The sequence below is a fragment of the Plectropomus leopardus genome, chromosome 6, assembly GCF_026936395.1.
Source record: "Plectropomus leopardus strain MGB_pleo_1.0 chromosome 6, ASM2693639v1, whole genome shotgun sequence".
NCBI lineage: Eukaryota > Metazoa > Chordata > Actinopteri > Perciformes > Serranidae > Plectropomus > Plectropomus leopardus.
Window position 1 is genome coordinate 22,778,781 of NC_142181.1, and position 16,340 is coordinate 22,795,120.

Genomic DNA, 16,340 nt, shown 5'->3' on the forward strand with positions numbered 1-16,340 from the left:
ATAAAGTGCTCTGGATTAAAGGCTACTGACAGCCTTGGGAGTAAGTACACTAAAATATACAACTCATCACTTCATCACACTCCTCACCCGAACCTGCGCCCGGGAGCTTTTTCGGTGTCACTGACAGCAAGTGCTGCTGACAGGGTCACTTCTAAACGCCGCCCTGACGGAGGAGGAAACGACTCGGACGGGGAACTTCAGCTTCACTGCCTCACTATTTGTCATAGGCTGTATAAATATGGGATCTCCCCCCTGTGGATCACGCACTTGACCAATTGCGCCGCGAGTCTGATGGGTCATTTGGATTCAGCGATCCTTTGTGGGTAGATGTGGTTACAGTAGGCTAGGTAGTTGCACAGAAAGGTCTGTGCGTGAGTGTGTGCGCGCGTGTGTGTGGATGTGCACTCCTAGAATAGAAAGCCAAAGGAAGAAGAAGAAGGAGAAGGAGAAGAGAGGCGGGATCGGTGTGTGTGTGTGTGCCTTGTTCAAATCCAGGGTGAAGCCAATACATAGTCTGTAACAGATCGATCAGCACTTTGCGCTCCCTTTGAGGATTTTATGGATGTTTGATTAGTGGATGTGATGCCCATATATATCATCGACCGAAAATTTCCCGACACATCTGGTAAGTCGTTCGCGCACCCCGAGCGCTTCTTATAACGCGGTGCCTTTGGTGTGCGTCTCCATCTCTGTGTGTGTTTGTGTATGTGCGTGCGTACGCGCGCCGTTGAGTGCATTATTTTATTTGCGTGTGCCGGCTGGGTGACACGGGGCAGCGTGCACCAGTTGATCATGCCACCCCCCTTGGAATTCCCGACGTGCAACAGGAGATGAGGATCTGGCACGCATTTGACTGCGTCTTGCTCACCGTGTGTGCTGCAGCTGAATATTTTTATCACACGAGTTTAACACCTATTTGCATTTAGTCCTAGCAGAGCACACTCTGATATAATGTCACACAGCTCCTAACCTTAGTTTGTGATTTTGCATACCAGCTAGGGCACTGGTGACGTTTAAAGTTTGGTGTCATGTGCCTTTAAAAGTTATTTTCCCAATTTCATTCATACTGCTATCAGAAAAAAAAAGTTAGGAAAGCAATTTAAGAGGTGGACTTCATTGCAGCTAGATCACAGCACCTTTGGGCATCAAAAAAAAAAAAAAAAAAGATTTTAAAGTGATTTCACTCTTCAGTGTGCAGCTACAGGCCCAGCGCTGAGAATCATATCCCAGAGAAGGTGTTATTTTAAGTTAAAGTAGGCCACATTCCTGTACTTATTCACACACAATTAGGTACATGACATGTTCATGACTCTCATGTATGGAGGTTGTAAAAAAAAGTGACTTTGTGCAAGTATGTGTATGTGTGTGAAGACGCATGGGTGTTTTCAGGCGTCTCGGTGAATGATGGGTTTAATTTTGAGAGAGTTTGTGATGTCTCGCAAGACATGGGGACTGTTTATGTTTCAGATATATCATGACAGAGAAAAAGAGAGTTTTGACATACGTTCCAAAACACACACACACACACACGCACACACACACACACACACACACACAAAACATTATAAAAACCCTGCACACTGAAAAAAGGGCAGTCAGCAGCAGAAATGACAGCAATAACACACACACAAACACACACACACACATCAGACTTTCCTCCCTCACAGAGCAAACATCCTTAAAGGTATCAGTGTCACGCATGTACTATGCTAACAGCTGATCCACCCACAAGCAATGTTGAGACAATAGAATTACTTTTATTTTATGCATGTATGATTCCTATTTCCTCCTGAGCCATGTCAAGAAGCACAGCAATAAGCATTATGTATGAGTGATGCACAGGAGCATGAGACAGACGTACATTAAGTGCTCCATATACATACTCCAACACTATGGGAGGGAGTCACTTAAACATGATTTAGGACCTCTCAGTGTCCAGAGTTTTTTTTTTCACTCTCTCATTTTTGCACATTCCTTCACTCCGTCTTTATGTCCCTTTTCAGTTTTTACACTTTTCATATTATTTCTTGGCATGAATCCTGTCAGGATTAGAGCAAATGATTGTAATAAACAACCTCTCCAACGCTGACATGCACACATGGTTTTACTGGAAACTGCTGTCACAGTGATGTGTTTGCTTGCACAAAAAAAGTTGACGCAAAGTTTCTGCCCCCTCCTGCCGCCAGGCAGAGGGAGGTTGACAGGAAGTTCTTATTAACTCATCAACTTGTGTCATTCCAATGTCTCATCTCCTGTTTTTAGGCATTCAAATGCTCATTTTCTGCCCATATTTTAAGTTGTCTGTTTTAAAGTCACATAATTCAAAAACTGCAAAAAGGAAAGATATCCGTTGTATGCAGGGCCACGACTGTCCTGTAGTCAATCTCATGACCTGGAGTAAAGTTATGCATGCAGCATTGGTGGTGTGGAATTTGATAAGCAGCCTGTAGAGAGCTGTGGTTGGTGTGTACAGTAATGGCCAATTACCAGCCTGGATAATGACGGTAACTGGGGGAGTTTACTTTATGTTTGGCTATTGTTTAGTCATGAAGAAGAATGATAGGGGCTTTGACATTCAGCGTGACTGTGGTTATGTGGGAGAGTGATGCATGTGGATGTTTCTGTGGCTGTTGGCTCCTTCAAAGAGACTTTGTCCTTTGGTCGGGTGGCGCTCTCATCTCAGCTAGCACGCGGAGAGACCCACCCATCTGCACAGATGCCTCATGACACCAGCTTGTAAAAGTGTGTGTAAGAGCATGGCTGGGGCACGCATGTGTGTGTTTGCGTGTAACATGATTGCGTGAGTGTGTGTGTGTGTGTCTTTCAGTTAGGGATTAATTGCCTTCAGAGACAGACTTAACTGCTTGTTACATGAACTTTGTAAAGTTCTCACTTGGCCCCAGAGAAGAAAACAACACAGTGTAGAAAGGAACAGAGGAAAGGTCCCTCTTGTTTTCTGTTCTTTAGAAGTGTGTTTCTTGTTTTTTATTTTTTTATTTTTTGGTCTGGAGTGTACTGTCACTAGAGGGTAAGAACTTTCATTGTTCTCACCTTTTGCTGCAAGGTTTTAAAAAAATACTGTTTGTCTGTTTAGCTCAATGACTTTCCTATCACTGCCAGGTGTCTTTTATATCCCTTACACTCTTTGTATTTTCTTTCCTCGGCTTGTGTCTAAAGTATCTGGAGATTTAACAAAATGTTATCTTTATCTTTATTATTTGTTAAAATTTATATGTTTTTATTGAAAATAGTATGTTGCCAAAGTGCCAGAACTCTCACATTCGAGAAGCTGCAAGCAGCTAATGATTTTTGCTTTATGCCTTCAAAGGTTAATTATAAGAATAGGATTTTTAAATCACGCTGACATGATAAAAAGGCATGTTTTTAGAGACCCTTTGGACTGATTTATTTTTATTAATCTATTCAGTATAGTACACGTTTCTCAGTATCCAAAGTGACACCTAAACATTGCTTGTTTTGTCCCACCGACAGTCCAACACCAAAAATCACACATTTTACATAAATACAAACCACTGAAAAGTAGCACATTCTTATATTTAAAAAGATGTTACCTGCAAATGTTTGACATGTTTGCTTGATTAATGATGATTAATTGATAACCAGGGAATATCTTCCTGTCATCGGAATGGTTTCAGCTGGTTCTTCTTTCCTCAGGTGAGTATATACAGCCGGCAGCTGAAGGAGGAGACCTGAGAATGACAGAGACCAACACCCCCAAGTCGGCTAAGAAGCCCCGTTGGACTTCCCTGGAGGTCGGCCTCATTACTATCGTTTCCTTGCTCTTCATCGTCATTGTCGCCCTCATCATCCTCTTTGCCACACAGAAGACTGGTGAGTGACGAAGAAGGAACAGAGTGAGAAATTTATGAACACAAGTGGCTTCTTGAAAAACAGACTTATGTTGGTAAAAGACCAGCCCCCCCCCCAAAAAAAACAAAAAAACAAGAGTGATCAGAAAAAGTCTATCATGTAATTAAAAACTTTGATTACTTTTATGGGGAAGTACATTCTTTGTTGTTTTCTTCTAACCACAATATTAAGTGAGTCTTTCAGACCTTACGAAGCTTGCCTCTTTTAAACTGTGTACATGCACTGAGTCACTTCCAGCTGACTACTTGTTTAATGACAACCGTGAAGGCGCCTGCTGAAGAGCAGCATTTTGCTCAGGTGAACAGAAGACACCCGAGCTTTAAAGCATAGTGCAAAAGTACAACCACTGATCCAGAAAGAAGGAAGCAGTGTACAAAGGTCCTTTTTAGAGTTTCCTTTGCATTTTCAGGCATTTTTTACAACAGTGTGCACCTCAAAATATTGTGCTATTTCACACTCCATACTTTAAATAATGAAGAATTGTGTGTCTCATATTTTTTCTGTAAATGTTGTCAGTTCACAGTATGAGAATTGGATCATTTAAAATGGAAGCAGTAAAAATCGAACATGCACCCCACAATATGAGGATCACATGGGTTTTTTAATCATTAATATCCTGACTCTGCTTGCTCTACTTAGATATTACTACTTATCTACTTATCTACTTAGATATCACATGTATTAAACTGGTACTGACACAAAGTCTTTGTTATGTAACATGTTGATTTATTAATCCCTCGAAAGTCCAAGGATGACCAATCACTGCGATGTGGTAACAAGCTATCTACTAGTATGACATTAACATAGATAACAAACAGCGTATTTATACATCTACTGATTAATTATTAACAAGTGGAACAACTTGCAAGTTCAGCAGGTCAAGAACACAAAAAACTGTCAAACAACACCGTTCTAATGAATTCTAATGTCATGTGTGTGTGTGTGTTATGTTTTTATTATTTTCTGCAATCTTGTGCTTGATAAATGTGCAAGCTGCTATGTCAGGAAAATGAGAAAGTTTAAATACTTTGTCTATGTTGGACCTATGTGTGCTCTCAACTGTGTGCACACCACATGCATTCTCATGCAATGCATGTGGTAGTGTATTTTTGGTCAAGTGACAGCTCACTGGTGTGTATGCGTCACCTGATGTCAGACTGAATTTGATTAACAGTTTAGCACAGAAATTATTCCTGACATAGTGAAAGCAACACTTCTAAGTAGTTTAGGGTTATTAAGAGAGCAATGGAAAGAGATAAAAGAGAAGAGAAAGAGGAAGGAGACATTGAGTATTTGACATAATGACTGATGACTGAAAAATCCCACTGAATAATGATTTGTTTTGCATTTTCTTATAGATGAGATCTGCACCACAGCTGATTGCACGCAGTCAGGTAAGCGCTGTGTGTTTGTTTGTGTGTGTGTGTTTTTTTTTTATTATCTCATTCGGAAAGCTTTGATTTTTCTCAGAGGAGGACAGAATGTGAAAAGTGAGGCTGCTGCAGAGAAACGGGAATTTCAGATATACTCAGTAAAAATGGCTACTTCAACTGTGAATATGTTGCCTCCAAGTCAAAACAATGATCAAACAAACAGAAACTGTCCTGATCAGCAGAAACATGCTGCAAAGAGTTATTGTTCTCAGATCACCCCTGAAATACTGTATGAGAGGCTGAGAAACTGGTAATGGGTATAAGAATGTATATACAGCTTAAGCATATCCACCAGAATGCATATGTACATCGTGTTTCCAAAACTGGAGTGATATATCATAAAAGGTTTGTTGATTTCTTTAAACTGCAAATGCTTATTGACTACATGCCCAGCAATTTCTGGATCGTCTCTTACTATAAGTTGGCCATTTTAGCATAAACATGTGTCCTGACATTATCTATCTATATCTTTAAATATTTTTGTTTTTTTGCAAATAGACCGCCCCCCACCTCATTAATCATTATCACTTCATTTTCTCTCCTAACAAAATTTTGTGTTCATAGGAGAACAGTTTATTTTCTTGAAAACACTACCATCTATAGTAAAATAAAGATTTTTCCTCTAGTCTCCAGTAACAGACGGCCATTCATTTCTGATGCATTTTTGGGGAACCAATGTCCCAATTCAGTCAGATTTGACAGACAGCCTTGTCACAAGAGATCTCTCAGCTGCCTCATGTAATTTAATTGCAGCTCAGAAAAGTTCACACATTTCCAAGAATGGTGCAGAACTTCACCCAATTAGTGCCGTTACTGCTACTACTGTTTTATTTTAGCCAATGGATTCATATTACATGTTTTTTTTTTTTTTTTTTACATAGATGTGAATGGCATTTTAATGAAGTTAATCATCTTTTAATGAGTTTTTGGGGAAAAATGTGTTATTCCATGCTACTAAAAGAGCATGGGATATTTTGGCAAACATCATAGGGTTAAGGTGGTCCATTTTTTTAGCTGTGATAATTAGATAAGATAAATTCTGCTCTTATATTGAAGGTTATAATATTGTAAACCTAGTTCTATTAGCCAAGGTGAAGCCCTCTACAGGACTCTGTGGGTAATACTCTCCTCCAATCATGAGCATGCATTCACCAACTGAAATTTGAATAAACACAGCCAGGCAATCAGGGTGTGCCTACATAAATGTGTGCAGAACTTACAGTATATAAGGCAGCACATGATGCTGTCCACCATCCTACACCCTCTTTAGCTACTGGTGTAGGGACCCTTAAGTAGAGGGCTCTGCATGTGCTAATAGTACAATATAGGAAAGTTTTTTTCTCACACAGGCTCCTCCCTTTACCGGACTCTATGGGTAGACATTTGACCACTGACAGTGCTTTCACTCTATTTGTCACATTCACCCATTCACAGACACATGTGCGAGGCTACTGCACAAGGTGCCACCTGCTACTGAGTTTTTTAAACACTGATACACACTCACACACCAATGGCACAGCCATTAGGAGCAATTTGTGTTTAGTATTTTGCCCAAGGACACTTTAGACACGCAGACTGGAGGAGCTGGGGATCAAACCTTCTTCCCTCCATCTCTAAAACCAAGGCCACTGCAGCAGAGAAGTAGGTATGAATTGCTTTGAGCCATGCCCTTACCCTGCGGAGGTCGAAGGACAAGCAATAGATACCCTGCACACCACACTGTCAAGGTCATCAAAGAGCATGGGAAATGTAGGTGTATCATGCCCAGAGGGGAGTCAGGTGCAGCACAACAGCTGGCACACACCAACTGTTTCCACCAGTCCTCTGTTGTTTCAAAAAGACAAACAGACCCTGAGGAGGATCGTAGAATCTTATGAATTGATAGAGAATAGACCACAGTGCTGCTGTACATATGTTCTCCACACTGTTCTCATAGTTAATCTCATTGCCTCCCATATTACCATATTTTACACTTCAGTTTTTGTAATGATCAGAAAAAAAAACAAAAAACATGAGCTTAGTGAGCTTTAGACATGCTGGTGGGCCGATTTTTTTACACTTAGTCAAAGCTTGTTTCCCTATTTTTCCAGTGTTTAGCTATGCTAACTGGCTACTGACTGTATAGCCTACAGGCACATATGCATTTGGTATTGATCTTTTCATCTAACTCTATGGATAAAAAGTGAATAAGCATATTTCCCAACTATTAAATGATAAAATGAAAGGCATGGTCTCTGACCTCCCTCAAACACTTGTATGTCCATAGAACTGATTAGAGTACAATTCACTTATGTTATGTCATAATGCAAAGATTTTTAATATAATTTGTGTTGGTTGGTTTTAAACAGCCCTATTTCCTGCAGCATGTTATTGTTTCTCCAGTTTTCAGAACTTGTTTCCTCTCTGTCCCTGCAGCATCTCGCCTCATTGAGAACATGGATACTAGCGTGGACCCTTGTGACAACTTCTACCAGTATGCCTGCGGAGGCTGGCTAAAAAAGAACATCATCCCTGAGACCAGCTCTAGATACAGCACCTTTGACATCTTACGAGACGAACTGGAGGTTATTCTGAAAGGTCAGACACCTACACACATCCACACAAACAAACCCAAATCCACAGTCAGAGAGAAAGACACAGACAGACAGAAGGACTAATTTGTCAAAGCTGTGGAGACCCGTGATACCTGTTTTTATTAAAGTAATAACATTATATCTGGTCCATGATTAAGAGTTGTAAAGCAGCTGAGATTGGTAAGTCTTCTTTTCAGCCCAGTTGCTTTCTAAGAGGACGGAGAACAACTTGATTCAGTAGCTTGAGAATATGAGCTAAAGAGGACTGTCCTTCAGGGACTACCGCTCTATAGATATCACAGATGCCATGGGAGTTTGGCTTCAGTAATACCATGTGAGCAGAGTTTGTCGACAGAGCTGGCATCATCAGTGTGTGTGTGTGTGTGTGTGTGTGTGTGTGTGTGTGTGTGTGTGTGTGTGTGTGTGTGTGTGTGTGTGTACGTGTGTGGACATTGCTTTGAGGCTATTTCTAAAGATGTCAACACAAGATAGTGAGAAAAACCTTAATTGCAAGTGTGTATGTCTGTATGTGTCTCAGGTTTTTAGCCAGCTTTAGCAAGCATTACAGTTCGTGTCCTTGTGGCATGGTTGCTCCAGAGAGGGTCAAGTTACATTGCATATGTGTGAGCGTTTGTGGATTTGTGTGTGTGTGGGTCCATACTTCACCTCAAGTTGTCTGTAAGAAGGCCAGTAGGGTTCTTAGCAGTAGGTGCTAAATCTTCAAGGGGCACAAACTTTCTGCGGACAACTGAAACTCTTCATCTACCATAAATTTACAATTTATATGCCGGCCCCTTCCACTCTACCAACGACAGTGCAGATTGGCTGCAGGAGAAACAGAGGGGAGTGATTCAGAGGGGTGAGAAAGATTGATCCTCAGTGGGAAAGGAAAACCAGGGTTTAAAGTGCAGCCTGTCTTGTGGACTCAGATAATTTGCACCAGCCTCAAGCACTTAATCTGTCCGATCTTGATGGAAAAACACACAATCTTGTGTCTAGGGACATCTTTTTTTTTCTTTTTGTATCTGCCCTGGTGATGACATGCAGATTATGTTCACAAAAACTAACCTGAAGGGTTCTTTATTCATGCAACAATAAAGGAAGCTCTGTATGATATGTGGAGCATAATTATGATTCAGAGATTGTCTACACATGGCTCTCAACATGAAAGTGGCTGAGAGCTCATTTATGCTCAATGTTAGATATAGAGATGGACAGATCCCTCTGTCCATTCTCTGCGCTCATTTCATCCATATGTGTGCCTGTTTTCTGAAAGCTTACAAATGTGGATGAAGTGGAGCAGTAAAACTGAAAATCATGGCGACGGTGTAACAAAATTTAAGCAAAATACGGCCGAGATGAAAAATACATTTAAATAATGGCCGAATGGAGCAAAACAGTAATACATCGTGATATATAGTGAAATTTGTGAAAAGAATTCTCTGTACACATAGGGATATATGGATGCACAGACCTTGGCTGTATACCACGCTCTCTCCATCATCACCTTGTTTGTTGTTGTGAGAAACATTTGACTTTGCCCTTTAGGGTGAATAGATACATCATTTGACATTGATGTATCTATTTTCATGTGTAAATAAGCCTTAAGTTGGTAGTTGATGGTGCTAACAGTGTGAAAAGTGCCATGGCTAAAGACATCTGATGGTTCACTATCCTTCCAAACAATAATGTGTTATGAGCAATAATTGTGAAAAGCTGATGGTGCTAACAGTGTGAAAAGTGCCAACAGCAACAGTGCTGAGCGAACGGTTCGTACAGCTATCATTGGTAACCATCAGAGCACAGTGCAGAGCTGCGGTGATTAGCTAGCCAGTAGTACACACCCACAGGGACTTACATTCACAAACATGTATGCACAGGTAGACCTTCTACCAACAAAACGAACAGAGAAGTTTGAATTACAACACACACACAGGTAGCTTGCTTTCATTCCCTGCTCAGGACGCCACAACACCACTATATCTTTGCATAGCAAATAGTTATTTGCTGCTATAATAATGCTCTGAATATTATATAGAGTTCCTTTAAATATGCATGATATTAAGCTTTTCACAATTATTGCTCATAACACATTATTGTTTGGAAGGATAGTGAACCATCAGATGTCTTTAGCCATAAAAATGTTAACTTTTTTCTTAAACTTTAAACATTTTTCTTCATGTACTCACAGCTCTCAGTGCCCTCACTTTCCATTTATGTCTTGATTAAACACCCTTTTTCAGATCAATAGAACAGTCATTAGTGTTCAGATATTGCTTTTAATGTAGTCAGCATTCATTTCTGTACCCTTTCTTTGCTCATAGTGGTATCTTTATTCACACTGTGTGGTGTTAAGTACGGTAGTAAATTTTGGGCTGTTATTCCTGATGATTTTCTTGAACATGAGACTGTATGATTTAGAAATTTATGAATGGCTTTTTAACAAACAGGACATGTTGATAAAGAATTATAGGAAAAGGCATATCTGCATGTGTGAGAATTGTCAGAGAAATGATGCATAATAGCTTCTTATTGCATTCAACATTGCTGAGAACTTATAGCCCATCTGTTCTGTTCTGCTCTCTTCCCCTCTGTTCTCATTGGCTAACACCCATAAAAATCACACACGGGGGGGGGGAAAGGAAAATAAACATTGCTAAACTAGGGCTTTTTGTTGCCGTATGTACATTTACGTATATAGCATGTCTCTGTGTAAGTGTGTGCTGTCACTTTACACTACCTTGTTATATTTACTGTGATTGAGCAGATTTATCAGAGATCTCACAGTATTATTTGCTGCCTGTCTTAAAGCAGAGATAGAGAAAAAATACACTTCTGCAACTGATGAGGAAATATTGGGCTAAAGTGCAAAGGTTGATGTTTTAAAATCGTTGGCTTAAGTGCTCTAAATGCTGCATTTATTGCATGAAGGAATAGAGCAGCCAAAGAAGTGGTCTTAATCATTCAATAGCTTAAATCCCCACCAACCGTCAGTGTTATGCTCATCCCTTCGGGGCATTGGGCTTACCAGTCAGAGTTGGAATGCCTCCGACTGTACTGTATACACACATTTTCTGGTTTACTTTGTGTGTGCAAGTCTGTGTGTGTTTTAGAGAGAAATAAAAAGAGAATGCTGTGTATTCAAGATCAGACTTTATATTCCAAAACCAAGGTATGTTTGCATTCTGCTTCCTTGAAAACTTGCAATACTCACTCTCAGATTTTACTTTTTTCATGTAACATGTGACCTCTAATGTCTGGACTGGCTGCTGCCACCTGCTTAGATACCACCGCCCGCTGCTGGACAGATCCCTTTTCCTGTCAACAGCTGCAGGGGCCTGGAAACACCTGGACACTGAAGTGCTCCAGGGCTGCATGACAGCAATAAAAACAACTGTGTGCATGTGTATGTGTGTGAGTAGCTGTGTAGATTTGTGGCTGCTTGTAAATGCCTTGGATTGTTCTCTGCTGCTGTAAAAGGCCATAAATGATTCATAATGGGGATCTGTATACTGATTGTTGCCACCGCTTTGTGTGTATGGGCATGTATGTGCCTGTGTTAGTTTATTTTTCCACCTCCCTATACTCAGGTGTGGCATACTGTGCAATAATGTGCTCAACTGACAGTGAGCATTTTCATTACAAATAACTAGGAGAGAGGTACAACAGGCAGAAGAAGGTAACAGAGAAGATTTTCATACAAACTAAACAAAAAAGTGATTACTGAGTTGAAATTAAGGGCAACAGGAGAGTGATAGAAAAAACAATAGGTGAGATCCACACGAAATGGGGGTTCTGTAGCCGGAGGACAATGGCATAATGAGAGGAGCTTTGAGGATAGGTCAGGAAATGTGAATCAGCATGTGGTAGTCATCTCCAAGCTCTATATGCATACATCCATCTGTGCTTGAGCACATATGTGTGAGCTCACTGCTGTTCTTCTGTACTACACCAGGTGCCTGTTACATGATTCCAGGTCAAAATCTCATTGTACTGAGAAAATTCAAGCAGGAACCGTGCAACACAGGAACCAGCTTAAAGAATTTGTCCAGGAATCACCAAGAGCGTCAAAGCTATCTGTGACGTCAGAAAAGTGTTTAGATGTGAGGTGTTGTCAGGCATACTGCTAACAGAGACTGAATGTCTGTGTTTTTCCTTTGATAACAATAACTGAAAAAGAACTAATGTCAAACAATACTGCCTGCAATGCAACTTTTGAGACAAACAGTTTGTTCACATGACCTCTGTGATATCAAAATTCCACTCAAAACCATTGCACAACACCATAAATACTGTATTTCCCGTAAACATATCAAATAAAGATAGCAGACCAGAGGTTTGAGGCCAAGTAAAATAATATGAATATTAATGCAGAAATTCTTGGCCAACAAAAATATATCGAATAAAAGATCCTGAATCAAATGTTTTTGCCAGCAAGGATGCTTGTGAATAACAGGAAAGACTTCAGACCTCCACCAAGGTAAGAATTTGCCCTGTTGGCTGTTTCACGGCCAACACTGTGCTGGGTACATGACAGAACTTTTATTTTCAGTAAGACTAGCCAAGGGGCATAACTTTGATTGACAACATGGTGCTGAGTCAATGACAGAATTGGTATATGGTGTACAAAGTCTGTCTGGATGGCAGGGCTAGTGGAAAAGTCAGGAGATGACCAAAGTCAATAGTTATATTCTTGCTGTGAACCTGAAAGGACACTGTTGAGCGAGATAACCGTTTTCAGCAACCACTGCAATGATTTTAGCTGACACCATAGTTATAGGATTTGAGATGAGCCGCTGGTTCTGGAGGTATTTCCCCTACTTCTCTTTTGATATTAACCACAGTGTACTTCAACAGCATTTGTTTCTAAGAAATCTGACAAATGTTTTTTTTTTTTTTTTTCCTGGCAGTTAAGTATGGCAGATGACTGTAAGATACCCAATGCAGAAGCCAGTCAGAGGAGCGGATAAGTGCTATAGCAAATACATACTCCCTTTTCATTACCATTTGGGACAAAACTCAATGACACAGTTGCCAAATTCATTGAAAACTAACCCCAAATCTAACAATGTCAAAAGTCTGATTATGTTTATGCAAAAAGTAAAACTAAGCTTTTAGTTCTATATTATTGCAAAATGAACACTGGAAGTTGTAAAAGACCCCTTTCTTTTATTTTTATGAAGACAGACTTCATGCTTATTATAAAAGAATTCAGTTTTTTCACTTTTTTGCTTCTCTACCTTAAATAGTGCCTTTCATTTCACAACTCCAATAAGCATATATGTAAGCATATCCTTATACAATGGTTTGTATAATGTCCTACGTATTAGCGCCCCACGAATGATGTTAGGCACTTAACGTAATGTTACAAAGATTAGATGTAGTAGTAGTATAGTAGTATAGTTACTGTGGGTAGGTTTAGGAAGATATTGTGACAACATGCCTTAAAAGAGTTCACACCAATTGATGACCAGTCTCTTAGAGAAAGTCCTGGCGGTAAGTCCTGTGTTCGTCTTTAGTTCTGTCAGTCCATTAGTCATGTAATTACAGCCTTCTGAAATGCGTGGGTTGTACACGAATTAATGATTTTTTGAGATAGGTATGAATTTTGGTGCATTCATTTTTTACGACAATGCACAAACAGTTCATGAAAACAGTCTTCAATAAAACACCAAAGACCTCAGAATACAGTAAAAGTCAACACTTGTATTGCAAACAAAAATCTGACAACACTGATTATTATAATACATAAACAATGAATCCGTAAATTATTTACAGCTTCATTAAAATAGTTAAGGGAGTTCCTAATGAGCTGTTGTACTGGTTTGAAATTTAATTTTAAACTTCTTCTATTTTTTTGTTGTCAAATATTTTTCCTTTTAATGGGGTACTGCCACTGCAGAAGAAGAAGTAGAGCTAATATCTGATGGAAAAATAGTTTTTGTATACCACACAAAACAGTAAACAGTTTTATTGTTGTTTGATTGACACTCTTTACTCTGATAAAGTCTCAGCCCAGTTCACTTTCAACTTCATTTACAGCCTCTATGTGTAATGTACTCTAAATATATCCTTCATAATGATGAATTGAAGGCAGAACTCTAGCTGAAAACACTGCAAGTGAAATGTCATGTGGAACGAGAGGCAGTCGAGGATAAAATGGCAATGCAGAGAGAAGAAACTCAAAATTTGGATTCTGTATCATGCTGAGTGGTTTGGCTCAAATTGACGTGATGTCTCAAACAAACATCAGGTGGCACAAAATCCATTTTCAAATAAATCCAAACACGCACACACATGGGGAGAGAGAGAGAGAGAGAGAGAGAGAGAGAGAGAGAGAGAGAGAGGATGTGTGTGTGTGAGAGAAAGAGAGTTAGGGGGTAAGCCTTTGCTGTGGTTAAACATAAGCACCAGGCAGTCAGTAATCCAATCACACACACATGATCTGTGCCCTTTTGCAGGAAGCGCCCTGTGAAGGGTCCCTATCTCAGGACTTCATTAAGATTAAATGAGCACATAAATAGTGCACACATGCTAATGAGAAAATGGGTAGATTAGAAAAATGAAAGGGTAGAAAGATATTCAAGTGAAAGGCAGTCATGCAAGGAGTAAAACAAGTCCAAGTGAGGGAAAGAAATGACTCAAAGCAATGAGCAAATGAAAATAATTGCAAAAGACTATGATATAATATTGAATTAAATTAAGAATATTAAAGTTCTGCTAAGTTGGATGAGAGTGGATTTTTCATAAATTATGAACAGAACAGGTGTGTTTAAGACACTGATCTGATGTGACATTAAATTAAATTGGAGATTAACGAAAGGGATAAACCATCTTTTATATACGCTTTGTCTTACTGTCTTTGTTGTGATTGGCCCTGCCAGTAAGTCCCAAAAATGACAAAGAATTGGAAAAAAATCTAATTTCCTTCATCTTTATCTTTTGATCCAACTCATGGTGACATGAGTGATGGACTCAGGGGAGAGTTTCCTGTCAGTTGGCTGTGTAATTCAAGATCCATCCTCTTTCCTGTATTGATCTTGACGCTGCATTGAGATGTGCAGTTTGTTGGTGTGTATCTGTTAATCCTGATCCACACTTTTATAAGAGATCATTTTATAATTGACAGGACAGAATTGTGTGATTGTTTGTCAAAGTCAAATTGTCCTACTTACATGAGACCATTTTAGAAGGGTTCCTTCTTATTGGTAATGGTATTTAAGTTCATACTTTTCTTAAAATACACTTTCCTGCCAAAAGTCAGATGAAAGGGTTGATTAAACAAACAAGCAAACAAAAAAAAAAACTGCCCACGAGCACTTCTAAAGCTCTGTAATTAATATGTTTCATCTGAACAATCTGATCTGATTCACTTCATACGGGGGTTATGTGCTGGACTATTTCTTTGCCAGTAACATTAGCTTCCTGGAGTTCCTGCTTTTTTTCCAAGAAACAGTGCAGCAGATAACTCTCCATCAAACCATGAATTCCCTTTGTTTCACTTGTGTTTTAGTACAGATAAACAAATAAGATACATGAGTTTTAGAGGTGCTGATAGATGGAATTTGTCATCTTTAGACAAAGCCAGGCTAGCTGTGTCCAGTCTTTGTGCTAAGCTAAGCTAACCAGCTGCTGGTTGTAATTACATATTAAATGTGCAGACATGAGAGTGATATCAATTTGTAACACATTCTCTCTCCCAACTAATTAAATATGGCAGTTTGGTCAGTGGTCCTGTGCTTCAAACTACAACACTCTATGTATCCCTCTCAGTTTTGGATATGGTGTCAATTTGTATTAAAAGTAAACTGTCATACTTGTAGGAAACATATAGGTTTTGTTTTTGTGTATTTTAGGTTAAGGCAACAAAACTACTTGGTTAGGTTTAGAAAAAGGATCACAGCTTGGGTTAAAATGAGAGAACTATGCTATTGTTCTGACGGGCCAAAACTCCAAAGTCCTATTAGTCTGAAAAATGTCTCAGTGGACAGAGAAGCAGTTTCTCTGACAGCCCATTATCCCAAAAACAAATGGCCGTCACTTTGAAATCCCATTTCTCTGAAAATACACACACATCCCACAGTTACTTTCAATTTCTCAGTGGCATTTGAGCCACCTATTCCAGGTGTTTTTATTGACCTGTCCCTGGGTGTTTGAAGTCAATAGATATTTTACTAACCATAACCAAGTGGTTTTAGCGCTAAATAAAACCATATTCACCACGGTGTCGTTGACAAATGTAACATAACTGTGGTTTACAAAAACATACAATGCATTTTTTTTTTTTTTGGTGATAAGGTTGTGTAACTGCAGGGATTGTGTATTTTCTGAGAAATGGGACTGCCGAGCAATGGGTGTTTGTTTTTGGGCTAGCAGCCTGTCAGAGAAATTGGCTTTCAGTCTGCTGGGACATTTTTTGGACTAAGGGGGCTTTGGAATTTCA

The 16,340-nt window shown here is 39.5% G+C and overlaps 1 protein-coding gene across 2 annotated transcripts in view; it reads left to right on the forward strand.

Moving 5' to 3' along the window:
* The first annotated feature begins 231 nt into the window (after nucleotides 1–231).
* Nucleotides 232–16,340, forward strand: part of LOC121943722 (neprilysin-like) — a 34,601-nt gene continuing 18,492 nt past the window's right edge. Inside the window, exons 1-4 of one of the 2 annotated variants that reach the window (XM_042487313.2) lie at nucleotides 232–625; nucleotides 3,676–3,852; nucleotides 5,250–5,285; nucleotides 7,740–7,901. In XM_042487313.2, the coding sequence (XP_042343247.1) occupies nucleotides 583–625; nucleotides 3,676–3,852; nucleotides 5,250–5,285; nucleotides 7,740–7,901 (418 nt within the window). In that variant the 5' untranslated portion in view covers nucleotides 232–582. Of the gene's footprint in view, nucleotides 626–2,841; nucleotides 3,029–3,675; nucleotides 3,853–5,249; nucleotides 5,286–7,739; nucleotides 7,902–16,340 lie in introns of those variants that run through there. The other variant, XM_042487315.2, reaches the window with a different exon arrangement.